We start from the raw sequence: 26,767 nt of genomic DNA on the forward strand, positions 1-26,767 counted from the left end.
AGGCAGTTAGGTCTGGGTCTGCCTGTTTGAACATCAGGTTTCTAATTGATTGCACAGTACTTGGAATCTATTGAAGGGCTTCTATAAATTACATTTCTGTATAGGACAGGCTGCCTAGATATGCAGATGTTAAGAACTGGCTAATCCTAAGTAAACCTGGTAAAAACGTTTGCCTTCTCAAATTTTCCACTGAATTAATTATAGAGATTGTGTCACTGAATCAATAAAGTGAAAACCCTATAATCTTGATGTTTGCCACAAGCTCATAAATAGTCTGCTAACATGGAGAGCTTATTATTCCAGACATTTGGCCCATATCAAACAGTGGCTCAGAATAAGACGTTGTGTCATGCCTGCGAATCCGAGATGCAGAAGGACAGCCCAGGTGATCATGGGCTTACTTCAGGACTTCACACGGATTCTTTTACATTATAATTTTCAAACCCCTGACAAAGGAAAGTGTCCAGCTTGCCTTTTATTAAACTGCAAAAAAATGCTTACTCTTATGAAACTGAAGGCATATACAACCTTGGAAATGCACACACACACAAGTGCTATTAACTTGGTACCTGCATGCACACATTCCTATGAGTATGTCATTTTCCCTATCCTGAGATCATCTCTGACCCTCATCCTCTCTTTCTCTTCACTTCTTTGCGGGCACCAACTTGTACCATTTTTCTCTCCATCCCACACCCTCCCTCTTTGTTGTGAGAGCTCAGGTCTTCCAGCCTGACCCTCTCCTGCTTGGATAATTGCAATCTCTTACCTTCTAACCAATTTCTACCTCCCTCCATCCCTGTTCAGCTGCCAAAATTGTCTGTCTGATCAAATCACGTTCTTCCTTTCCACTGACTTCCCTTTACCTGTGTGATCAAGGCACTGTGAAATGCTCTTGTGTGTCCCTTCATCTGCTCTTGGATATCACGATTTCTCCCATCTCTCATGCACGGCTCTGCTCTGCCAGCAGCCCTGGACCTATAACACCCGCCGGCACTTTTTGCACCGAATGCTGTTTGTCCATTTTGCTTTGTAACTCTTCTGTATAAAATGTATGCTAGCAAGCTCACAGGTTACATCCTCAGGCTCTTCCCCACCTGGGATGACAGAGTCATCTTCCCTGTGCTTATCTTCTCCCCCTCTCAGACCCCATACACTTTGTGCCCTCCCCATAGAGAATGACTCCAGAGCAGCGCACGCAGGGTTTCATGAGTGAACCCCGGTCCCAGAAATGAGACGAAGTTGCACATAGGTCCAAGAAAGAGGCAACGCTGCAGACTTGTGGAATGGTCTAACCAGCCCCAAGGAGAGACGTGAGGTCTAACAACGAAACAGCCACTACTGCCATCCTTGACTTTACCCCCATTTTTGCAAAGGGATGACTGAGACAGGGAGAGGCAAGGTGATCTCCAGGGTCACAAGTCTCTGGCAGAGCATGGAAGAGAGACCCCAAGCGAGGCAATGCTCCCTTTTTGCCTCTTTGCTTGCAGTGACCTGAACTCATCTTTCCACTGAAGAAGGAAGGAAAATCATGCTCTGTCCCATCCCAGGAACCCACCTGCTTGTTGGTCTCGGAGCCTGCAGAACAGGGGCTGCTTCTCTTTATCTACCTGGACTGATGCTAGGGTCTACAAGGTGTTATAAGCAAAGTAATTGCTAGAACAAATGCAATTACTAGTAGATTTTTAATTCATTTAGTGCTACAACAGGAGACTGACAAGCCTGGCAGCTGGAGCACTCTTCATTCATCAAATAAGATACAGCACAATGCCAGCAAGGCAGGTTTGCCGTAGCCAGGTACCCCAGGCACCTGTGCAAGGCATCAAAGACATTTTCTTGCTTGATACTGTTTATTAAGTCTGTATTTTTCATGATTTGAGCTGAAAGCAAATGGGAATTCTTGTCTTTGTGTAACACAGAGAAGATAAAAGTCATGGTGAGTGGAATAAGAGGCTGAGAAAACCCTACTGGGAATGCTGGGCTCAGGAAGAGCGCCATCTTCCACCCAAGGACCACACTCGGCCTCTGCCCCACCATAATCATGTCACGCTGGGGAAGCCCATGGGCTGGCTGGCTGGGTGCTTATAGGGTTCTTTACTTAGGAGGAAAGAAATCCCTGCAGAAAGTTGAGCATGCCACGCAAGGTGAGAGAGGAAGCTGGAAATAACATTTTTTAATAATTGGCTGTGGGAAATTAGCATCAAGCTGCATTATGAGCGCCTGCCAGCAGGACGTGTCAAGAAAGCAGGCTCGCTGTACAGGCAAAAATAATTTAGGAAAAATGATAAATGAAACCAGACAATAACCTAGACCAAATCCTTCTGTGTTTGTCAGATTTCCTGGGAAAACAAGAATAAGCTGCAGAATGAACCCAATTTGTCAAGTGAAGTGAGGAGATATTCAGGACAGGAAACATTAACAATTCCCACTGAGGAATATTAAGACATTTTAAAGGCATGATATAATCAAGCTTAACAGTAGGTGAGTTTGTGTGTCCCCTCTCACAAACAAGGAAATTGAAGTGTAGAGAGAAGAATGACTTATCCAAGAGTCACGGTGAGTCATGAGTCCACCATCCCCAAGTCACACTTATCTGCTCTAACCACCACCATTCGCTGTCTCCAGGATATGTTCAGGAGGCCAGGGAACGGTATGTTCAGGAACTGCTCAGCACAAACACAGCTGATATTAAAGGAAAGCCGTCTCTAGCGCTCCAAGCTGTAGGCACATGGGGACATCCTGCATTTCAGAGCCAAGGTGGAGGAGGTGCAGGGATGGCCGGTCATCACTGCACCCAAAGCACGAAGAGCACAGTGGTCCACGCGTGGCAAATATTTTTCCACACAGCTTTATCAGGGCTAGCATGATAACTGAGAGTGGGTCCACGCTTAGTTGACCGAAACATACGCAGGATTTAATGGGTTTTTTTGTACCTGCATCCATAAGGGGAAACCAAAGGAGGTAGCAAAGAGTAGACTGAATGTGAATGATGCTGATTCGCATTGCACAGACCCTTGAGAAATGTTCAGGGAAGGTATCAACTCACAGGTTGCATGTAGTCTCATAAAAACAAGGAAAATACAAAGTGCTTCAAGCCCTGAGCTCTGTCCCAAAGATACAACATTTGAGATCTTGCATGAAGCTTCAGTAGTGGTTATACAACCAGAAGCTGCTCCCAACAGAAATTAATAACCTGTTTTAAAGTTAATAATCTGAGGTTACTTCTATATTATACAAGGTTGCTTATACAAGAGCTCTTGGCACAGAGCACCATCTGCTGAGTGGCAGGTTCGGGAACGGGCGCTGTTACAGAGCCGTCCCACACTTTCCCTCCAAAAGGAAATCTGTCAGCTCTCCCAGACACACTGCCTCTTATCTAATGCATCTCAGCAGCGGCTCGAAGCAAGCAGATAGGCTGAGGTGTCCAAAGTCGGAGTCAAGCAAGTTACACCTTTGCTTTGCTGCTGTCTGCACTGACCTTACCTGCAAACTTCTCACTTTCCTCCTCTTCCATGTGCTGTTTCCTGGCGTCTACCTTGCTGCTCCCGCTCCAAGAAAAGATTTCCCAAACAGACCACTGAAAAGAACTGATTTTTCAGTTTGGCTACTCCCTGAGTTACCCGGGGAAAATATTTTTTTCTAATTAAACCCAAAATTAAAAAGAAAAATAAATCCAAATTTTCATGAAGAAATATTATGGGGAAAAAAAAGCATTTGCTTCAAGTTGAATTGAACCTTTTCTTCATATTAGATTTTAAGTATATTTTAATCTAAGAATGCAGTAATTTTCAAAGCAAAAAGCACATATTCCTTTCATTTTGAAAATATTTTTTCTCTATTTGCTATTTTTCTCTGCTGCTATTCCTGAATGTATCTTTCAAGCAGCCTTTCTCACTGCCTGCAAACCTGTCTCTTCAAACAATTTCTCCTTTCATCTTGTCAGCATCGGTAAAATTCACAAATCCGTCCTTCCTCAAATTGCCACCCTGTGTCTTGTCTCCTTTGGATTGTTAGCTTTTTAAGCAGAAAATGTGCTTTGCTAGTGCTATGAAAAAAAAAAAGAGAGAGTGTAAGCGTATGGTGCTCAAAGGAGACCTTATGTTCTTTTAACAGGCATAAGAAATGAGGCTTGTCCTTCCCCCCGTGTGGAGCACAGTGCCTGGGCACAGCCCCAGTACCCGCGAGGACGGATTCTGGCAAGCATGAGCATCATGACCCTTTGGGCTACACCCAAATCCTGTGGGTATGGACCACCAGAAAGCCAACCTCTTAGAGGGAAATGGAGACTGGCTGCTTTGGTGGGGATTCCTGGAGAGCTGCCAGCATCTGACACAACATGTCTTTTTTCCTATGGGCATTAACAAAATCAGGGTATGCTCTTCCCTTTTCCCAGCATCCCCAACACGAGCTGGTTAATCATTTTCAGATCTGCCTAGGCAACAGGGCTGTCCCTGGTAGTCTCAAAGCCAGTGGCATGAAAGCTCTCCTCTCCATTTGTTGTAAAGTCCTATCTGAAAAACAAACAAAAAATTCCGCACATAAGAAACACTTTTTTTTCTTAAAGGTCCTTTACAGAAGCAGGATAAACACCTGTGCACAAGCTGATGCTTGAGACTTTAAAATCATGTTTCAGACAGCAGCTTGACACATGCAGGACCAGATTTTCAGAAGGGTTGTGCAGCCACAAGGCTGCCCAAATGGAGCACAGCAACGCCTGTTCGACACTTCTCAAGACAGGGAAAATCCAGTAACCAAACCCCACAAGATGCTCAAATTAACGCCCAGTAGTCAGTCTGGCACCACTAGCCCTAACGGAAAAGTTTTAACACCATTTTCTCCCTTCCATGCAAAATGGACAGTCTCAGGAAAACCTCTTTCACTTAAAAATGCAAATTACAGGAATTCTTTGCTTATATCTAGGAACAGAGTACAGAGTAAAATATTACTATTTAACACCAGCCCTGCTTCGCAGAGATGTATACCCATTGGAGGCACTGCCCTGGGGCTGTGAAGTGAGTTCACCTCCAGGATTCAAGCAGGTTTGCAGGTAAATGAAGGAGCATCAGCCGTTAGCTCACACTGGTGCACATGGCAGCTGGATGAGCTACAGACATGAGCTTGCTCAGATTCCTCCTTTGCTGCTAACATGCGTGCTCAAGTTAGCGTCTTTCGGAAAAATGACTCCTTTCAAAATAAACATGGTGAATTCTTAGGTCTCATCTAAGCAGCAAAGGAAATCCCCTGAACGAACCGGGTCCGATGCAGGGGTTTGGAGTTACACGCTGAGAAACTTTGCTTGTTTAACAGAGAGGCTTTCTCTAGGGTAATAAAACTCTCGCATTGCTGTGCCAGGGATTTTCCATTAGGTGTGTGTCAGCGGGTGGTGGGAGCTGCAGTTTCTGTGGCCGGTCATAGAAATGGAGTGAGATCACCTTGGAGAGGACAACCACAGATCCCAGTGAGTCCACAACAGCAAGAACTGGGAAGAGAGCTGGGGGAAGGGAGGTTTGCATACAGCTAATGGGTTCCCCAAAGGTTTTTTTTCCTTATGCATCCACTAATAAGCAGTCATGTTCGAGTCTGATAAAACAGTCCCAAGGCTTCTCCATTTTCCTTCAACCCAGGAGAAAGTCTCTCACTAGACAGGCTAAGTGAGGCAGATGTACGGCTCCATCGTCTTCCTGCGTGCCTAAAATCCCATAAGCAGCCCCGCAGCATGGAGACAAAGGGCAGTGCAACACAGCAGCCTCTACCCCTCCAGCCCTGGGGCTCTCTAGGGAATGCAGTGGTCAAACCTCATACAATCCCCTAGTTATTTGTACTGACCTAGGCAGAAGGGGCTTCGCCCAGGCTCAAGGGAGCAGTGATTTAAGGTGGGAGTTCAGGATCCCAGTTCAGAAGATCCCATGACTGGTGAACCTTCAGCTCTCTGTTACTTATTGGTGAGGACAAAGAGTGATGGATTTGGATTCATATCTGAGTCAGACCAAACTGATGACTAGAGCAGCCTGGGTGCACTATGAGCATCTCTCTTAAAGTTAAAAGATACACTACATTACATCACCATGGGTTCTTCTTGCTCATGTGTGGATTTGTACACATGGGATGGTGTGAAGGAGAGGTATTTTTTAAGGTGTGAATACAAGGATACTCGGGTCTGCAACTATAAGTTTGCAGCCATAAGGTTTTTTTCCCTAAAGACGGAAAAAAACAGAACAGTTTTCCAAAGAGAGCCTTCCTTTTGATGTAGTTTTTATTTTACACGACACTGGTTTGGGGATGTCAGTTAAGGTTAGTGGTCTTTAGCCTTCTATATCTTGGTATTGCTTTCCCTACTAGTTGCAATCAACTAGTGCAATAAGCCAACTGATGGGCCCCATAAAAGCACAGGGAGTTTGGCTATGAAATAGAAGAACATATATTGACTGTAACTACCCCACCACTATCAGATTTCATCATGGTAATGCTAATGCACAGTAAACAGGCAACATTTCCCTGACAAGACCATGATACCATCACAGACCTCACTCTCAAATCAGGTCGATACCAATCTACAGTTTCATGATGTAAGATTTCAGAATGGGCCCGGTGCCTCCAAAGTACCAGAGTGGATTGATGAAGGTGACACAGAGCCACCAAGGAATCACGGCACTTCTTCTGAAGCAGTGCTGGCCAGCTTGACCTTCAAAGATCATTTTCACTGCTCAAAACCACCACAACATCCCGCAGGACAAGTCCAATGGATATTTTTATTAGCTGCTTCAGGAGTACAAACATTGACCTGGCTGCTTAATGGTATGGCTCTCCCAAACACAACCTAACGAGACTGTGCAGCATCCAGCCTGTGCATGGGATGTTAAACGACTCCCACCTCCTTTGCAGTCAAGTCCATGGGGTGTCCTTGTGGGGCAGGGGGTGAACACTGGTTGCAATGGAGGTATATTCAGTCTTATGAAATTTGAGGACTGCAAGTAAAAGCCACTGCTGAAATGACATATGGAGTGATCTTAGACTTGCTCTCTAAGAGGAGCTTGGTCTTTAAACAGAAGCCCAACAGAAAACTCTGTGGATCCCATCTACAGTAAACTGTGGAAAAGTCAAGGCAGAACCACACACGTCCCTCCTGTGGTCCCCAAGAAACCAGAGACACAATACAAAGGGACTACAGATCCTCTTCTTCACAGGAGGCCAAGGGAGGTAGATGCTGAAATGGCTAGGTAACTCAACGGGAGTTGAGTTACTCTACCACCCAGGTCCTCTTGACAGCCCCAGTGGCCACTACTCCACATCCTGAGATGACAGCACAGGGGCCGACTGACATCCTTCGTGGAAAGAGTGATGAGGGAAGAAACTGAGCCCGAGCACACCCCATGCATGGCATTACTGAGCCTTGATCCTAAACCCAGGTATGAATGTACCTCAAGGCTCAAGGAATCTGCAAGCTGCTCTTTCCAAAACACTTCCCAGTGGGTAAACACAAGCAAAGCAACCATCCACTTTCATAGCTAAAGAGGAGACATCTTCAAATGAGAGAGACTTTGCAAGGGAAGCCAAGCTGCCCCACATGCTCTGAGAGCCTCTGGCAAGTTCATTGGTTTGTTCCTTAAAAATGGGCAGTGGGTATGATGAAAGTGTGAAATCTGGCTTTTCTGGTCTTCTCTGAAAGCCAAGAAATATGATTCTAGCCAGCAGGCTGGACAGCAGCAGGGAAAGTAGCAGAGCTGGTCCTGGCAGTGCTATAAGCAGTATAGCAAAGGGGGAAAGGCAGTTATGGGATTGGGGAAGCCAGAAGACTGTACAGAGGGAAAAGCAAGTGTTGAAAATGGCAGTGAGAAAGGCAAGAGCTCTAAAGAAATAAAAACTGACGGGAAGAAGGAGCTAAAAGAGCTGCAGCAAGTTCACCTTTTGTGGGAACACTGGAATTTCTTTATAATCTCCCTCCTTGGTTGGGGCAACAAAGCATGGGATGGCTCCAAAAGATTTGAAACCAACTGCATCCCACTGGAAGGATGGGTCTAGCCAGCAGCAGACCATGTGAAACCAATAAATAAGGGGAAAAATGAGACAAGGATGAAATTTTTATGGGGGAAAAAAAAAATACGGTGAGGTAACTTTTTGAGAATGGATGCACTTTTTGTAAAATATTTTCAAGAGATGGCCAGGAAAGGGGTCTGATCCGTTTAGTGTCTTGCACAAAGCACTAGGCACCCTGCAGATTCATCTGCAGGCTTGTTCCTTCACTGCAAGAAAATATCCTCGCAGACACAAGCTGCTGAGGCTGAACAATTCAACATCAGAAACCTTGCGGGAACTAGGCACAGACCACCAGGTCTATTAAAACAGCCTGTCCTGTCTGACCTCTTAGCAGTGCCTATGCCATGTAATTTAGATATAAAATTTATTTCTGTGACCTGGTGTGTTATGTTAGTGCCTGTGCTTGGCATTAAACAGCTACTACATTCTGTCTCACATCCAGAAGGACGGCTGCCTTAAGTCAGTGCTACAGGAACTTTAAAATAAAACATAGCATACGTTCAGGATGACTAATACGTTCCCTGATGCTGGCTTACCCAGAGCATGTTGGAAAAGTTGCTTTATTTTGTGTCTGTCGTTTAGAAAATGTGACTCCACATCCGTTGTGCTGGGCTCAGGGACGCAGACAGCCTCCCCGCGTGAGCACAGGGACGTGGAGATGCGGCTCGTTTCGGTGGGGGCAGTCGGAGAGCAGCCGGCGCTGAGCACCCCCGCATCTCTCCCCAGAAAAACCTTCACGGAGCTGCTCTGCGAGGGGCAGGGTGATTTTCATTCATGATAACACTGAGCATCTTTAATCATGTCTAGGAAGGAGTCCAAGCGTCCCTCTGAAACGGCCGCAGCTCCGGGACAACCCAGTTGAGGGGAATGGAGGCTTCTCGTGGGCTTCAAGGCAATAAAACCCGGCGCTCAGTTAGTCCCATGGGTCCTATCTGCTACAGGAGGGTGATGGCAACATACTGAACCCATTGTATTTCTCAGTCTGTTGCTTTCTTGCCATTCCCTGACTCCCTCCCTAAATCACTTCAGGTCATAACCATTACAGGTTGCCACTACTTCAGCTCTCTGCATTCACCAGTCACTACCCACACATATCTAAACCTGAGCTGGGCTCATAATGCCTACATCTGGGTGAGAGGTGAGTGGTCCTGAACAAACAAGCACGTTTCCTTTCCAAAAGCACTATTTTACTCTTTTTGGTTAGCTAGTTTGATCATCTGCTAATGAAATACTTTAAAATAAAAGCAAACTTAACCGGTAACAGCAGAAAACCACAACCACTGACTAATTAAAGCCTTTTTCTAACACACAAAAACCAAGACCACCCAATAGCAAGAGCAGAACTGATGAATCCTGCTAGGTATTTCTTACATCTCTTTGGCCCCCTCTGCAACACACAGGAAGGATGATCTTGAAGTATGAACTTTAATTGTATCCCACAGACGTGCTACTTATTAGCTGATTTTTTTTTTTATTTTTGAAAAGATAAGCAGTAGTATTAGACCAGTGCTGAATTACTGAAGAGTACTCTGAATTACCTGGAGCCAAGAATTAAGATATACACCAAATTTAGATCTTGCATCCATTCTGGTTTGAGCTACTTTGGTTGGGTGGGATTAAAATCATATAGATAGAATCGTTCTTTTCTCCCCCACCCAAAACCCAGGCATCAGAAAAGATCCTCCTTATAATGGTAACAACCATTGTAAGGTCGGGGGAACATCATTTTCAGGAGAAGGCTCTGGAAAGGTTTAGAAGATATAGAGTACACCCCATCACATCAGAGACAGCTACAGGACGTGTTTGTGCTCTTCAGTCATCTCTGCTCAACAACGTGCTCAGAAAAGAGATAGAGGTGCTTGCTAACTTGAAGACAACTCAAAAATAGAAAATTAATGCAGTCCGGAGTATCTACTGATCTCAAGGGCCAGGTTTTTAGAGTGGCTGTGGAAAGTAAGCTGAAATCCAACTATATCTGGCCTTCTCCTGCTCACCTCCATGTGGCACCTTCACTGACTTGCCATCATTGTTATCAGTAATTCCTATACAATGTGACACAGAGAGAGAAATAAAATGAGACACTTACCCTCCTTCAAAGATCTTGATCCTGACCGGCTCCCCTCTTTTGGTTACAAGAGCCTCTTCTTCTGATTTTCCTCTTTTATCCTCTTCCTTCTCAGCTCTAGTTACATCTTTTCGACCTTCATTAGAAAGGAGCGAAGGCAAATGAACCTATCTCCCCAAAAGAGCAAAACAATCATTGATTACATACAAAATCACGCTAAGACAGACACAGACCAAACAGCCTCAGAAAGAGCCAGCAACCTACCACACACGCTGCTCCTGACAGCTAAGTGCAGTAATTAGGACATCCTCTTAACAAACAGGGCCTCTGCTTCTGGATTTTGAGTCCTGCTGGTTATGATGTATTTACAGTGACTGCTTACAAGTTTTTAAATCACCCCCTGCATATGGTGGCTCAATATCATCCAGCTCTTGCCAACTGGAAAACTGAGGCATAAGAGAAGTGTCTTGGCTGGGGTCACTCTGAGCATGTGGTGGAGCCATGGGTCTCTGTTCCAAATTCCACTGCTCTGTCCTTGGGTAATATATATCTCTAATATATGTATATCTCTAATACATACATGTACAAAGGTCTAGAGAGGAGGCATCTGTAGAATTCATATATTTAACCTCAACCTTTGGGGTTCCCCCACATACACACACATTCACACAAATTTGGAATTTAGCTATTTAAACTTGATATAAATCACTTGACAGTCAAAGCTCTCGGGTGATTTCCTTTCACTGAAACCATGTTGCCAAGGGCGCAGTACAGAGAAAGCCACAAAACCAACGGGAGAAAATAATCCTCAACCTCCCCAGATGTTCCCAAGGTGAAATTTGCTTTTTCACTGTTAAACTCGCCACCCCTTATTTAGACCCAGGTTTAAGTCATGCACTGACATCTCATCTAGCATGTTTAATGTTATTTGTTATAGTATATGGACTTAAACATTAGAGCTGCCTCTCTAGCTCTGTACGATGTAAGGGGAGCTCCCCACACCTGGAATGAAATATTGGGGTGTTGCCCCCCTGCAACCTAACAGTACAAATAACAGGGGTCTCCAAAGCTCTGAAAGAGGAAAGCAGATTGCCTTTCACCCAGGTTACTTTTTACACAACTGCAAGAATATCTGAAGTTCAGTTGAATTACCCATATCCTCACTTTATATATAATTTATGGGAAAAGACTAAAGGCATTTGAGAGACCAGGGTTATTAGAGGGATTTTGGCCTGAACGTAGCCAACGAACTGGCAGAAGTCTAAAGCAGAGCTGGTCACCCTTGACTCTTTACAGTTCCTGGAAAGAGTGGCAGCTCTCAAGGGTGATTCATCTGCCCTACCTTAGACACTTATCTTAAGGGGGGGAATGAATCACCCAAGAGGTGCCTCTTTGTCTCCCATGGTTATATGGGAAGCCAAGAGCGACTAGCTCTAACTGAAACATGCAAAATTCAGTGGGATGTAACCCAGCCTCCACAGCAGCGTGCTGCTGGTATGACCATCAGATTTGCTGCAGGAGGAGGGACGGACTCACTAAAAAGTAGCTTTGCAAAACTGAGGTCAAATATTTCAAATTTGCCCAGTAATTTCAGGAGCTCAGCTTAGAGCATTAAATGTACCTGGGACTGCTCTCTGCCCTCAGGGCCAGCTCACACAGATTAGTCCATGTCCACACCATCAGACCCACAAACCCTTCCTAGATGCCTGCTGGGAATGGTCCCTGTCCTGTCCTATCTCCCTAAATGTGCCCAGGATACCCTTCCTAGGTGCCTCCTGGGAATGGTCCCTGTCCTATCTCCCTAAATGTGCCCAGGAATTGCTTGGGAGAGGGATATCAGCCCAGGACAGAACTGTGCCAGGAAACTGTTTAACAATTTAACAGCAGAAACAGTCTCAAGCTGGTGTCTCTGGGCATGGAGACATCTGTGCTCAGAGGAAATCAGTGGCAGGAGACACACTGAGCACCTTCAAAAATTAAACCTTGGCCGTTATGACTTCACCTCCTGATATGAGCTACACGTTCGTAACAACGCTAGTGATAACCTTCCCAGTTCAGTTCCTTATTTACTGAGGAATACAAAACAATTGACTTTCTAGATGTAGCATGAGGTTTATTTATTGCAACTTTTAAAAGCACAAAACATAGACAGATGAAAGGCACCAGAGAGAGCCAAAATCATACAGTCACTACTATCCCCTTTTACAATCTCGTTTAATTTACAAAATTTGCAAGCCCGATACAGTGTAATTAGCCATCCCTACATGCACGCTGGAGCCTACAGTCACTTCAGAATTGATCTGCTCAGTAAATCCCACTGGTAATTTAAAAACCAAGCCAAGTACGTAGACAGTATATACAGTACTACTGCTTGCTGGTAGCTTGCTGCATGCATAATTGTACAAAATATTAGAGCTGTTTTACATTTTCTGTTGTGTTGACTGACAACTTAGAGTTAGACAAAGAAGAAAATATTTAAGGGAAATAGCTAGAGCAGAGTTAACTGAAGGCTGAACTTTCAACCTTTGATTGATGCTACTGCTACGCAGCTCCTGTTAATCGCATCTTCCTGAGTAACCAGCAATGCTACTTCCTAATCTGTGCCAGTCATACGTATTTTAAAAACTAAACTGAGGATTTCACTCCCACTGATCACCTAATCAAAAATTATTTCTCTGCTTGGCATAAGGTCAATTTATCGCCATTGAAATTAACATAATTTCTGCAAACCCCACTCCTTTAAGCAGCAGGTATTAATATTAGATTTAGGCTACACCAATTTCTAGGTGAATTTGGCAGGACAAACTCTTACTTTTGCAAATTGTACCATGAAAACCTTAACTTTCACTACCAGTCAGCTTATAAGGTTTTGTCTAAAAGGTTTTTGAGTCTTTTGAGCAAATGCATGCAGTGAAATATGTATTTTGATGACTAAGGGCTGAACCATTCCTGTCTAGAGCTTAACCTTTAACTTCAGGGTATGAGGGTCTCGTATTTCTGAAACACACACTTGGTGTGCATTTTAGCACCACGTCAAAGAGCAAAGCTCAGAGGAGCACAGGCACTTCTATTAGAGAATGAAGTCAAGGATGGTACAACACCATTCAGATAAAATCCTTTGAAAAAGAGTGCATAAATATCAAGCATTAGTGTGGTTATTGCACTGCACAGGTAATTGTCTGCCTCTACGTCCCTAGAAATTCCGGCTTTTGGATTTCTGCAGAAGAATGATGGAAATGCTGAATAGAAATAAAGATTTATTGAATCAAAGTGACTCTACTGTGTATTTTAAGACATATTTATAAGCAGCAGCTGCAGCAGCGATTATGATAAATTTAATATTCAGAGTTCATTTCATGATACAGAAATAAAATGAATAATCCATCAATATAAATTGACTTGAGATGAATATCAAATTGCAAAATCTTCAGAGCAATTCTGTTTGCTAATCTACATGAACATGATCTGGATTAAAGGAATCTGTATGGTTCAGCATTAACCAAGAGGGGAAAAGTCTGGCCTCAAAATGAGATACAAACCACTAGGCAGTTACCAGAAGTGTCTTAAAGACTTCTGTGCCCATATGGGCAATGCCTCTGGTGAGCTCTGCCCCTGTGAAGCCGTTTGCCTTGCTCCCCTTAACTCTAAAGTCCGGTATAAAATATCGTTAGATACCTGGAAAAGGAGGTAGACAGCTAAGGACATTAACTAAATGGACTAAATGACACGGGTGTTTTAACAAGACTCCATGTCTAACCTACTGAGGCACTTTTAGAAATGTCACTGCGTGCCTTTACGCTTCTTTGGGGGCCTAAATACACTTGCAAATCTCCCTTTAATATTTTTAAATACTTTTAAGCATGCCTCTCCATGTTCATTAACGTAAGATCAGTAGATGCACAACCAGACAGAATCCCATTTCCCCAAGGTAATCCTTTTTCATTTATTACATGCAAAATGTAGGGAATTATAACAGCATTTATTAAAAAAAAAAAAAGTTGTAAAGCTATTTGAAATATCAAGACAAATGCAAATCAAGTCTAATCCTTTGTGCTTGAGCAGTGGCAGTTCATGGCGCGGTGGTGATTCCTACATGCTCTTTTGATTACAAGGCAAGTAGAAACTGGAGAAAAGAAATATGGCACACTGCCTTGCAGCAGGCTTGCCTTTTTTTTTTTTTTTATTACAGTGGGTTTTAGCTTCTTCATTCTAAAAGTTTCACTGAGAACAACTGCTTACCAAACTGAGAGAGGGATGAATAAACTCCTATTAAACTAAGAATAGCAATTCCCCGTCCCTTGTCCCCCTCTTCCCATGTATCCAAATGGATGAGGAGAAATATATAGGATTGCATTACCTCTGTCATTTTTGGCTTCCTGGAGCTGGACGGGACAAGCCTGCCTGCCTCTGGACGTGGAGCAGTAGCCATGGTGTAGGTTTCCTTGCTCACCTTCTGCTTGGACCTCAGGAGGGACAGGGCTGCTTTAGTGGATATACCCGGAAGGTTAGGATTATACAAGCTAATACACCAGCTGGCATACACTGAAGACCGTCGATCAGCTTGCTGGATATGATTTGGCTTTATGTAGTTTAAATAGCACCAACTGACATTAGTGGTTGTGTGGAGACTGGGGAACTGAAGTACCTTCTTTGTATCTGTACCTTCTCGAGACTTCATTGCACTGTGAGTGACCTCAGACAGAGGTGCAGGGCTTGGAGGGTTTGGTGGAGACTGCTCCACCAGTTCTTTGGAGTCTTCTTTCTTCACGGGTTGCAAAGGTGCCTTGCTGAGGAACTGCTTGCCAGCTGGCTGCTTATACTCTTCCAGTGCTGCAAAACTTGGGGAACCTGAATGGGACACAGCTTGCTGTAAAGTACTGGGGATTTCCTTTGGCTCCGACTGCTCCAAGGACAAACTAGGTGGTGTTTCAACCTCGACCCTGCCTTGGCTTTCTGCAAGAAAGTGAGATTTATCCTGCTTTTTCCCTTCTTCTATTGCACTGGGTGGCTTCACCACTTCCAACTTCTCTTCTGCTTCAGACACTTCCTCCTCTTTCACTCTCTTCTGCTGTTGTGTTTCCATTGTCAGCTCCAAACTACCAGCTGGAGAGAGCATCCTTTTGCTTCCACCGACTGTTGATGGGCCTCCTTCCAGTCCAAGGATGCTGTCTGATGGGGAGGTGAGTGGCATATAGCTTTTTCGTTCTGGTAAGGGTAAGGGCACTCTCAGATACGGGCTCTGGAAAATACTTCTTTGATCCTCTGTGATCATCTGTGCCAGATCGAAGCCTAGTCCATGAACATCGGCACTACAGACCAGGGTACCCTTGGGTTGGCAATCATCAAATTTTGGGAGAACGATAGAAGAGGAACTGCACTGGGATTGAGTGACCAGAATCTGGGAAAGTGTTGTGTACATCGCACTCCCATAGGACGGCATGTTTGTCTGTATGCGAACGGGGACAACAAGTGACACCATTGGGTCTGACCGCGTAGGAACAACGAGCTGAGATGCAGATATGGACACTGAAGGACTTGTTGTGCAGGTCAAAGGATGCAACCTACTGTCTGAGCCATACTCCGTGCATGGGGAAAGACTGGAGGTTCCTGCTGCTGGGAATAAACTGGATTTGATCTGTGGCAAATGTCCACCAGCTTCACCTGGCAACTGGAGAGCAAACTGAGACTGAAGAGGCAGAAAAAAGGCCGAAGGGATTGGTGAGGAGCCAGGATAATGCACCGGCAGGAATGAAGGATGCTGCCTGAATGGCACCTCAGCAGGGTGAGACATTAAGGGAGGAGCAATATGAAGCGGGCCCGGGTGGATGAGCGTTTGTGGGAGAGGCAGTGGTGGGGTCTGAAATATGGAAGGAGGAATCTGAGGCATGGTGAACTGAGCAGAGAGGATGTCAGACATAGTGTGTGCGGCGAAGAGCTCTGCAGACTGCCCTGGCTGCGGCAGGAGATGCTGGTAGGGAAAGACAGAAACTTGTGGGGACATGAACTGCTTTTCATGCAGCGTTAGCTGTGGTATAGGATGATGAAACACTTGCAGAGCTTCTGTGTATGGCTGGGTATATGCTGGCTGAGGGCTGTCTTTTGGCTGACTCTTTTCACTTGGGTAAGTACCATGAGAGGGCAAAGGGGATGAAGATGTTGGCTGATGGGGCAAACTTGTCGAAGGAGATTTACTTGAAGAAGGAATTGGATCTTCTGTCTCTGGCCGGCCTGTTGGGGCCGAGTCTGGCTCATGTTCTGGTTGTCTAGTGAGGGATGCTTGCCTAACTAGAAAGCATTTCCTTCTCTCCTGTGGAGCAGAGGAGGCTGAGGGGCCGGGGGTTGAGGCAGGAGTGGACGACAGGCTCCCGTAGTCAAATGATTTACTGCGCGTCTCTGACATCTGGGAAGGATGTGACACATTCGGTGTCTGCTCAGAAGCAGATCTCCGCATTTCCCTGGAATGATGATGGTGGCTTGGTACCATCAACATATGTGAGCCAATGCCAGGAGGCTTTGGGTGGGATTCAGAGGGCTGGCTGGTTGACTCCAACTTGCTGTGATCTTCACGATCAAACGACACAGAGTGGCTGGAGCTGTGGGATATGCTGCTTTCCTGACTTGGGCTTCGGGTGAGAGAGACTGATTCAAAACTGGACTCTCCGGAGGACTGAGCCATTTCTGCCAGCCGCAGCCTCTTCTTTTTTGGTGGGAGTTTCTCTGCAGGGAGCTGAGAAAGGGTCTGGCTCCTCTGTGGCCACTGAAATTCCTCCGTTTTCTCTGGCTCTTTCGGAGGAGGCTCTGGCTCCGTTTCTGGTCTGTCAGGCTCTTCTGTGACCAGAATCTCTGGAACCTGGATGTTGGGCTGGCGTACCAGCTTGGGCTGCAGGGAGTGAGGCGGTCGGCTGTGCTGGGGTGTTGGCTGAGACGAGTACTGGGACAAGGGTTTCTCTTCTCCTTCCAAGCTGCTCGCCTGCTCGATAGAGTCAGACTTCTCAAAGGAGCTTGTATGCTGGATGACGGAGATCTCCTTTGAGGTTGTTCTTCTCTCTTTGCCCTCCACACTTGAAGCCGGTTTGGTATTCCTGGAATGAAAGCTGGCACTGACATCAGAAGGTGCGGATTTACCCGGATCTGCTGGTGACTTAATGGATTCACGGGTTAGGTTTAAAGCGACATCAGATGATGCCGGGTTTGCAAACTGAGTCCCTGGCCCAGTACTGGAGGAGGAAGTGTCAGACAGCTCGAAAGCTGGAGGCTCCTCATCATCACCAAGACTCTTTTCCTTTCGTCTTTTTCGGAGTGGGGTGAGCTCCAAACTGCTCCCTAGCTTGTAATGCATCATCTGGGGCCACGTGTCAGGATCTGCAACACTTTTCTCAGTCTCTGAAGAGGTATGGGAAGTGGAAGAGCGAGGCTTTGAGACCTGAAGTTCTGAACAGTAGTATTTCTTATGAGCTTCATAATTGTCCCTTTTCTTATACCGAGCACCACATATGTTACACTCGTACATGAACCCTTTGACTTTCGGACCCTTCCTTGACTTTTTGGTAAGATCGCTTTCCTTGGTTTCAGGCTCCTCGGGAGGTTTGGAAACAGTTTCTTTGTTCACAGAGCTAACCTCCTCCGAGACGTATTCTACTCCCAAAGGTAGCTCAATAGCTGGTTGTCGTTTTAGCATTCGAGGATGGGAAGAAAACGCTTGACTGCGGCTTAAGACTTCAGGCTCCATGATGTGATCATCAAATGAATAGCTACCTCTAAAGGTATGTGGGGAGCTTATAGTGCATGCAGCAGAAGGCATTGAGTGGCTTCTTAGGAGAGGCACTGTCTCTGTGGCACTGTGGGATTGCTGAAGTGACAACAATGATTGTTCGGGCTTAATTTTTTCACCGTGGGATGTCAACACTTTCGATGCATCCAACTGGCTACTGGAACCAGACTTGATATCAAACTGAAACGGTTCTCTATATACACCAGACTTTGGAGATTCAATGCTGCTACGTCTAGATAAAGAGCTTCTTCTAGGCTTAACACTATCTATTTCACTGGTATCTACAACAGCTTCATTAATTGTAATTAGCTTAGTGATGTGTTCAATAACCTGTGTTCTAGGCACAGATAACGGTACCATACTAGGTTTCTCTTCGGTAGACAGGTGTGGAAACCCCTGGGTTGTGTTTGCAGCTAATGCTGCAGTCCTTTGCCCAATTCTACCACATTTCCCAAAAATAATTTCTGCATAAGATTTTGCATTAGTATTTGGTGGGCTGATCTGCTGCTCTGCACTTTCTGATCTTGAGAAGTAGCCTGACTCGGTACTCCCTTTGCTCCCGGGGCTCAGGAAAGCTTGTTCATCTATGACCTTCTTCCGTTCGCTTAAGCGGAGTGCAAGCTTCTGCTTTATAGTATGGGTATCTTCAGATTTATGGCTCAGAGCATGGTCTGACGATGGCTCCACAAACTGGGTGCTGTCCTCAAGAGACTGAGACATACTGGAATGAGACAATGAACACCGGTCGTGGCTGGATCCTTGGCTCCCTCCACTCAGCAAACTACTGGACAACAGGGTGTGCTTCTGCCTGGGTGAGAGCTCTACCGAATGGCCCGACATCGCACCCGTTTCCTCCTCCGAATCTGTGCTTTCTCCTTCTGTTGGCTCTTCGAAGTCCTCCCCGCCAATCCTTTCCATTTCCAAGCTCGATGGATACATCTCCGCTCCGATCCCTGAGGCCAGCCCAGCTTTTATTCGATGAGCATGAGATTTCCTATGTTTATACAAATTGCTCTTAGTCTTAAAAGAAAAGCCACATGGAATGCAAGGGTATGGCCTCTCACCCGTGTGTGACCTGATATGTTTTTGGAGCACACTTGGCTTCGCACAAGGCCTGCTGCAGTACTGGCAAATATATTTGCCTGGCTTCTGAGGTTTCTTTTCCTTCTTGTGCACTTCCTCAGCTTGTTTTAAGGGAACCTGCGAAGGGCGAGGGATATAGACCTTTTGAACGGACGGCATGTCCTCTCCAGGAATGATTGGTGAATGGGAAGGTAAGAGCTGGCCGTGGTGAGAATGAAGCCCGGGTGATGAAAAGGAGCCAGAGGGACCTGGTCTTACTGGATCAACTAGCTGCCATGTGGGACCTTCAAGGACATGCTCTGGTTTCCCAGGAGACATAAATGCTGGTGACAGTGCGTGCTGCTGAAGCTGCGAAACGTGGGGAGGATGTTCAGAAGAGGAAGGCTTAGGTTGCTTCTGATGTCCAGTCTTCTCCTGAGACTCCTCTCTTGGAATCAGCAAAGAACCAGAAAAGTGCTGCTGCGATATGATATCTCGGAGAGGGGTTCCTTGTGAAGAAGCAGAGCTGCCCTGGTACGTAGCTGCGGATGAAATACTGGCTTGGAAAGCCTCTCCTTTGGGAAGCCTCTTTCTTGGACTTTCCTCAGACTTTTTTGTGCTCTTCTGGCTTTGTTCAGGATCCATGACCTTAAAAGGGTCTTTGAATGCTATTTCGGGAAGGTTTTGGCAGGCTTCATTTACGAATAATAAAGGTCTCTTCTGTAGATTCCCTGTTTTGCCTGCATTTGCTATGAAGCTGGAGCCGCCAGGAGATGGTTGTTGATTTAAGATTTTACTAAAGTGTCACTAGTTGCTATTTGATTCAAAAAAAAAATGTTTCAAGGTCAATAAAGTTCACATTGGTAACACATGACAAACTACTTCAAAGAGAGAAAACTTTCCAAAACTTTTAGTCCAAATATTTTCCTTGTGAACTTGGTTAAGGCTTTAAACCTTGCCATTTTATTTCAGTTGACAGTGGCAAGCCTTCAAAGTCAAGATGCAACCCACAATGTGTCTCTTGTTTGTTATGCAAACCTTTGAAAACTTGAGACTTTAGTGCTCATCTCATAATGACCTTTTTTTCCTGTGCAAGGAAAATAACACTGAACGGTGTATGTCCCCCTGTGTCTTCCTTCTGTTCCACTTTTGAGTTCAAAAGACTTGGAAAAGTATTTCCCACATTTCTGTAATTACATCCAAAAGAAAACACACAGAAAAAATTACTTCAGTATTTGTATTTAAGTAATTAAATGCTGCTACTTTTACAGAGGATGACAGTAAATATTTTGCACAAAAGAAATTCAGAATAACTGATTGAATGTCTACCATTCATGAGACATTACTTTTAATGGTAATCTAAACATAAATTGTACTAAGTCAAACCTCAGGGACTCATGCTCAGTTTAATGCACGCATAACCTGGCTCTGTAGCAGTAACCAAAGACAGTAACTTGAAACACAGTTTTGAAAAACGTATTAAAATGGTTTCAAACTTGAATTCCTTCTAATCTCCTGCAAACATTTATGGTTTTACAATTTTTATAATTATATTTCTCTTCCAAACAGATTACACAGTAAAGCTGACTAAATACAAAGCACTGCTTAATGTAGCACATACATTCACTGACAAATAAAAAGCAAATCTTTTCTGCATAAAATCCGCTCTTAAGCTTCCAACAATCTTCAGTGTCTTTTACAACGATAGCAGGTAAAGAGAAAGCACACACACTCTTCTGCTGAAATGTTGCCTCTTTAATTTCCTGCCTTTTGCTACCAAACAATGGTGCAAATCCGACTTCTTTAGCATGCACATTTTTCATACAGGCGGGATGTCGTAATTGGCTGTCTATAAAGGGGAACCCCCTTCTTACAATGAATTTGAACGGAGGCTCTATTAAACCTACCACCCTTGTCAGCAAATACAGCTATTGATGAGACACTCGGGGAGGAAATACTCTGATTCCACTGAAATAAGACAGCATCGCCAAGAGATGAAATAGAAAATGGGTGAGGTATTCCTAAGGATAATAGGGATGCTGCTTTTTAAGTAAAGCAAATTGATACATGTAATTTACAATGAGAAAAGAAATATCTTCCTTCTTTACGAAGCTATTATCTGCCTTAGGGTGCAGTGCCTTGCTATGATAGAATTGCGTTGGTTTAATTATGGGAAATTGCTCAAAGCCCTGCTGCTTTGATCCTGCCCCATGGAGGGGGAGGGTGTATGGATGGGGCTGAAATGTAAACCCAGCAAAACAGGGAAGCACAGGGGACTGAGATTTTAGCTGCACAATGGCCCAACTTCATCTAGAGGAGCAACAGCGAAAAGCCAGCAGCAGAGGTTGGTTGTGTTTAACATGAAGTCCTCCGAGGATTACCCACTCCTTATTCATCCCTATACCAACCCTGTGGGTGCTCCACATTCAAAGAGAAAAGAGACATGGACCTTCTTTACGAAGCTATTATCTGCCTTAGGGTGCAGTGCCTTGCTATGATAGAATTGCGTTGGTTTAATTATGGGAAATTGCTCAAAGCCCTGCTGCTTTGATCCTGCCCCATGGAGGGGGAGGGTGTATGGATGGGGCTGAAATGTAAACCCAGCAAAACAGGGAAGCACAGGGGACTGAGATTTTAGTTGCACAATGGCCCAACTTCATCTAGAGGAGCAACAGCGAAGAGCCAGCAGCAGAGGTTGGTTGTGTTTAACATGAAGTCCTCCGAGGATTACCCACTCCTTATTCATCCCTATACCAACCCTGTGGGTGCTCCACATTCAAAGAGAAAAGAGAGACATGGAGTGTAAGGTAACTCAGTTTAATTTAGCAGAGTCTAAAAATATGATAACACCCTAGGATACATCATGACCAACTAGACTTTACAAAAGTGGTTAAAAACTGCTATTTTTTGGACAGGATTGATTTCACCTAACCTTAGATGGCCAAAAGTCAGGGTTCAAGTCCTTAGACACACCTCCCTATATTATCACTGAGAGATGCAGGTGCCAATGAGGGACCCAATGGGGGCAATGCATCCCACAGTACAGTCTCAGTTCAGTGAGATTGATTGCCCTGAGATGTCATCTCTTATTGACTGAATTAGCGGCTTACTTGGCCAGCTGTGACATCCACATCTTAGGTAAATGTACAGTAAATCAATCCTATCCTTAAACTTCACCTTTCTTTTCCCCAAATATAGGTTCTGCTCCCCTCCAGCATGAGCTTTGCATCTTCCCAGGGCCTGCAGAGCACCTGCGCTTGCCCCAGCTTGCTAAGAAAGGTGCCTCGTGTTTATGGGCTCATTGCTATAAGGAGTAATTAATAACATTTTGAAACCCCTTTTTAGAGTGCTGGCTCCTCGATGCTGACTAACACCGACCATGGTTTGGGCTAGACTTAGAGCACTGTACTTACAGCACAGGACTTACTCAAGATCAAAGACAGCTGTGGAGCTGATTTATCATGTTGATTTTTGCCGAAGATGCTGTTCTTTGCCCCACTCATGACACATAGAGCATATTAACTTGGTAGAAGTGGATTTAAGCAGAGACTTTTTCAGCAAGCGCAAAGTGAACACTGCCTCCCACAAGCTCAAGCACTCACATTTAAGAACTGCCAATTCAAGAATGCCTGAAAAACATTTCAATACTGTGTTTTCTCCTATAGGCTCCATATCCACTCCTAAGTGTATAATAATTAAGGTTGTGAGGAAGCTTCCTGAGATGATGCAATATCATCCCAAATGTTCAGACCATCCTCAGCCTCCTCTGATGAACACATGGGCCCCAGCTGATTTTGTTAGGAACTCTGCACAAAAGTTAACATTTAAAGAATTGGTCAACAAACAAGCACACCTGCTGCCTACAGCAGTGAGCACAGCCATTCTGGGGCAATTCAGCCTAATTTCTACATATTTTTTCCATTATTGGAAATGGCCCCTGGAATGGCAATAGCAAAAGATAATTCTCCTAGCTGGATGCAGTTACTCCAGATTAATACCTCTCCAAGGAAAATTCAACAATGCAAATTAAAGTGGCAGAAAAAACAAAGTCCACCCAGCTAAAAATTGTAGGAGGGTTTCTCCCCTGTGAACTTCGACGTATAGTAGAGGAAGGGAATAAGAGCTTCCAAAAAGCTGGTTGTGGATGCCTAACACTGCTCTGCCCAGCTCAGATACAACCTAGAGTAGCTAAGGAGCGTCTCACTGCATTACATCAGGTAAGAGATCTTGTTCCCGCTGCTCTCTCTTTTGCCTGATGCTTCCCTCCAGCTGGCAGAGGCGAGGGGGCTGGCGCGGGTCAGCCCTCCGCAGAGCTCCTCTGCACACAGACAGTTTCCTACTGGCTGCTTCTGGAAATGCAATGGGACTAATGCGGGGAGGGGGAAAAACCGTTCTTCCTCATTTTCCTTCCCGTTTCTATTCTCTTTACCTCAGTCAAAAATCTATCTTCAGACTTCAGCCTTTTAATATTCATTACACTTTCCCAGTTCTCCCATTTCTTCTCAGAAAAGGCACATCTTTTGCTTTTACTTTCATCCCCTCCTCCTCATGACCTGAGTAGCTTCTTCTCTCCGTCATGTGTTATGCCTCTACTATTTTTGCTTATCACTTTCACTTAGCATGTATTCTGCACTGCACTCTCTGTAGAACAGCACAACAGCAGCTAACGCACAGCAAGGCAGTGCATGGCATTGGCACAACGTCAGCAAATCTTTAAGAAAGAAGTCACATGGATTTTAGGGCACATGGTTTCCAGCTGCTAACATTGCATGTCTGTGGCCAAATCCAAAGTACAGGCACTAAAACTGGGGATTCCAGCTATTATTTCTATTCAAACATAATTTCTTAGGGTTTTACTTGAAATGCAATGGAGCGAACATGAACAGAAATGCCTGTTTCATTCGCAATGACAGAAACAGAGACTGCCACCCTGATGAAAGAAATCAATGCCAAAATTCCTTCTGATTTTAATGGGACCTGAATTTTACCCTAAAGCCTGAGATAAAATGCTTAGAAATGCTCTTTTAGAAAGTCACAGTTGTTGGTATTTCGAATTACCTTATTACAGCTGAAATGAATTCCTGTAAAGAGGCCCAGGCATACAGTCTGTCCCAATCCTCCCAAAGGGTTTGAGGAAGAGCTAACCAGTGTCAAGCCTTAGGTTGGTCCCTCTGTACCTGGGACTATCACCACATATATGCAGCCATGCACCCAAACAAGCTCTTTACCATTGGATTTGGTATTGAGTCCTCCCACAAGCGGGAAGACAAATGCTGCAGGCTGCACCTGACACCTGAGCTCCAGATAGGAACATCACTGAAAAGACATTTGAAGGCCTTTCTCTGCGTTGTGGTTGGCCTTCAGAATTCATTCCTTTCAAGTGACATGTGGAAAACTGCAGTGCTTGGCTTTCTGTCGCTTGCCTTTTGTTTCCGGGACACCGAAACATCTCGTTACAGTGGATCCTTAAAACCCTGCTGGTGGCAAAGCTCTGCTGTTTGCAATACTCAAGCAGATGGAAGGATTTTCTCCGCTGTTTGGTCCTGTCCCAGCCAGATCGAGATCCAGTGTAATTAGTGGGAAGCTATTACAACTCTGCCTTTTCTATACTATTCCAACCATAACAGCATTTTCTTCTATACACCAAATTTTAGCCTGTTTTTAAAGATGCCAGGCTTATGTGAGAATGCCTGGTGTGCTACTAGAAAATCCGCCTGTTTATTCCTCATGATAACTTTTAAGCCATTTAGCCAATTCTAACAAAATTTAACCAATGACCAACATATTTGACATATGTTAAATATATTTTAAAATCTTACAAGTTTTGTGAAAGTGAGTGAACTAGGCAAAGCACAAGTTCCTGTTTCTGCTCCGCTGAGGGACAGGTACAGCTCCCTTCTTACTGGCAGGCACTAAAATGTCCTGTCTACAGAAAAGCCACATTCAGTATTTACCCTTTTTTAATCTACAGATTAATCAATCTGGAGAGACACATCTGTGGGAAACCAGATCCCTTTTTTCAGTAGCTTATGATGTTCCTCAGTTCTTACAAAAAACCTGCAAACCCACACTTTATAAAAGCAGATAAGGTGATGGGCAAAGCACAGGGTGGTAGGGCATTCTGCTACCTGGAAATCGTGGTCTTTGCAACTCTGATTCTTGATCCCAACTCTGGTCTTGAAAAAAAGGGCAGATGCCACCTTAGACATTCAAAGTGATTTATGACTAAGAGGGATTTACAACGCATGCTACCTGGAATCGTGGTCTTTGCAACTCTGATTCTTGATCCCAACTCTGGTCTTGAAAAAAAGGGCAGATGCCACCTTAGACATTCAAAGTGATTTATGACTAAGAGGGATTTACAACGCAAACAGCGGGCAGCAGTAGTAGATCTCCTGTCATTACCTCTTGTAACTAGACTGAGTAATAAATGCTACTGCAGCACTGGGAGGACTCACCAGGCAAAAGTTTCTCAAATAGATTGAAGAAAAAGCAAAGTAAACCAGACAAACAGAAAAGCAAGTCCTGTTCCCAGGTTGAGTCCACTGCAAAGGGCAGTGCACACATCCAGGATAAGTCACTAGGGTAAAAACAGAGATTACTTACAGTGGACTTGGACTTGGTATTCTGTAATTTTGACGGTGTCTCTCTTTTGTTTGCCCACGATTTAATTCAGTCTGTAAAAGAAACAGCACGTTGGAATCGTAATGCATGTATATTAAAATGCCATCTCAGCAGTGAGCACACAGGACTTACATCAGGTGCCCTGATGGAGAGGATTGCTTGGTAACCAAAACAGTACACAAACTCAGTCCCAACAGCTGGAGAAGCCCTTGGTGACTGCATTCACCTCCTTCAGCACGTTTACCCTGACGGTGACGTGCACGCTCATAGAAAACACATCACCATGGGGTATTCCTCCTCCTGGACAAGGCTGCAAGGGAAACCACAGCCTGGCTGGTGTCAGCCGCAGGCAGAAGCAGTGCAGACAAGACAAAAGCTCCACACCCTGGCATGGATTTCAGGTCTGCTCAGATACTGAGTATTCAGATCAGCATGCAGGTGCTGCAGCCCTTCCTCCAAAGCTCGTACTTAGTCCTGAGTTTTGCATTTAGACCACCTTTAGTTTTAAGTAAGCCATTCAGTTCCTCCATACTTACTTTCCACAAAGCTCCTAACACGACTGAATTGATCTGCACGAGTCAGGTTTAGATAAAGGAAAGCAACATTCCAAATGAAGATCTACTTTAAAAAATGACCCTGAGTATGGACCATGCTCTGAGTATACTTTACATGCAAAGAAAAAGACATTTCCTTCACAGACAACAAGCATTGCAATTCCACAGGAGAATGTATGGTTCCTCCAAGTTGATGTCCCCATCACAAATCCTGTGTCCAGTGGCACCTGTACAACCCACTCTGCAGCAGAGGGGTTTGAACCTGCCACCGGAGAATAACACAATCAGGACTAAACACCTCTCTCTTCCTTTCCTACATAGTCACAGCATTTCTGAACCACTGAAGGAACAAAGGCTGGCAGCACATATTGCTTACTAAAGCACCTCCAGAACACAATTCTGATTGCACAGAAACCCTGGTTTTCATAAGCAGTTTAAGGTCTCTCAGGCTTTGTGATGAATGACAAAAAGAGAGCCAAGGAGAATCTCCATCCTTTATTGGATGCGGGGGGGAACATTGTCACCAAGGATGAGGAAAAGGCTGAGGTACTCAATGCCACCTTTGCCTCAGTCTTTAACAGGCAGACCAGTTATCCTCAGGGTACTCGGCCCCCTGAGCTGGAAGACAGGGACGGCGAGCAGGATGAACCCCCCGTA

At 44.7% G+C, this 26,767-nt stretch overlaps 1 protein-coding gene across 1 annotated transcript in view; it reads right to left on the minus strand.

Annotated features, from left to right (window-relative positions):
- The window catches only part of HIVEP3 (human immunodeficiency virus type I enhancer binding protein 3), a 146,054-nt gene that overhangs the window by 49,323 nt on the left and 69,964 nt on the right, over positions 1 to 26,767 (minus strand). Inside the window, exons 4-6 of the mRNA XM_009286653.2 lie at positions 25,539 to 25,609; positions 14,457 to 20,119; positions 10,121 to 10,266 (exon numbers count right to left, since the gene is read on the minus strand). Of these exons, the coding sequence (XP_009284928.1) occupies positions 10,121 to 10,266; positions 14,457 to 19,577 (5,267 nt within the window). The 5' untranslated portion in view covers positions 19,578 to 20,119; positions 25,539 to 25,609. The remainder of the gene's footprint in view (positions 1 to 10,120; positions 10,267 to 14,456; positions 20,120 to 25,538; positions 25,610 to 26,767) is intronic.

Source organism: Aptenodytes forsteri, unplaced genomic scaffold, assembly GCF_000699145.1.
Source record: "Aptenodytes forsteri isolate BGI_AS27 unplaced genomic scaffold, ASM69914v1 Scaffold40, whole genome shotgun sequence".
Lineage (NCBI taxonomy): Eukaryota > Metazoa > Chordata > Aves > Sphenisciformes > Spheniscidae > Aptenodytes > Aptenodytes forsteri.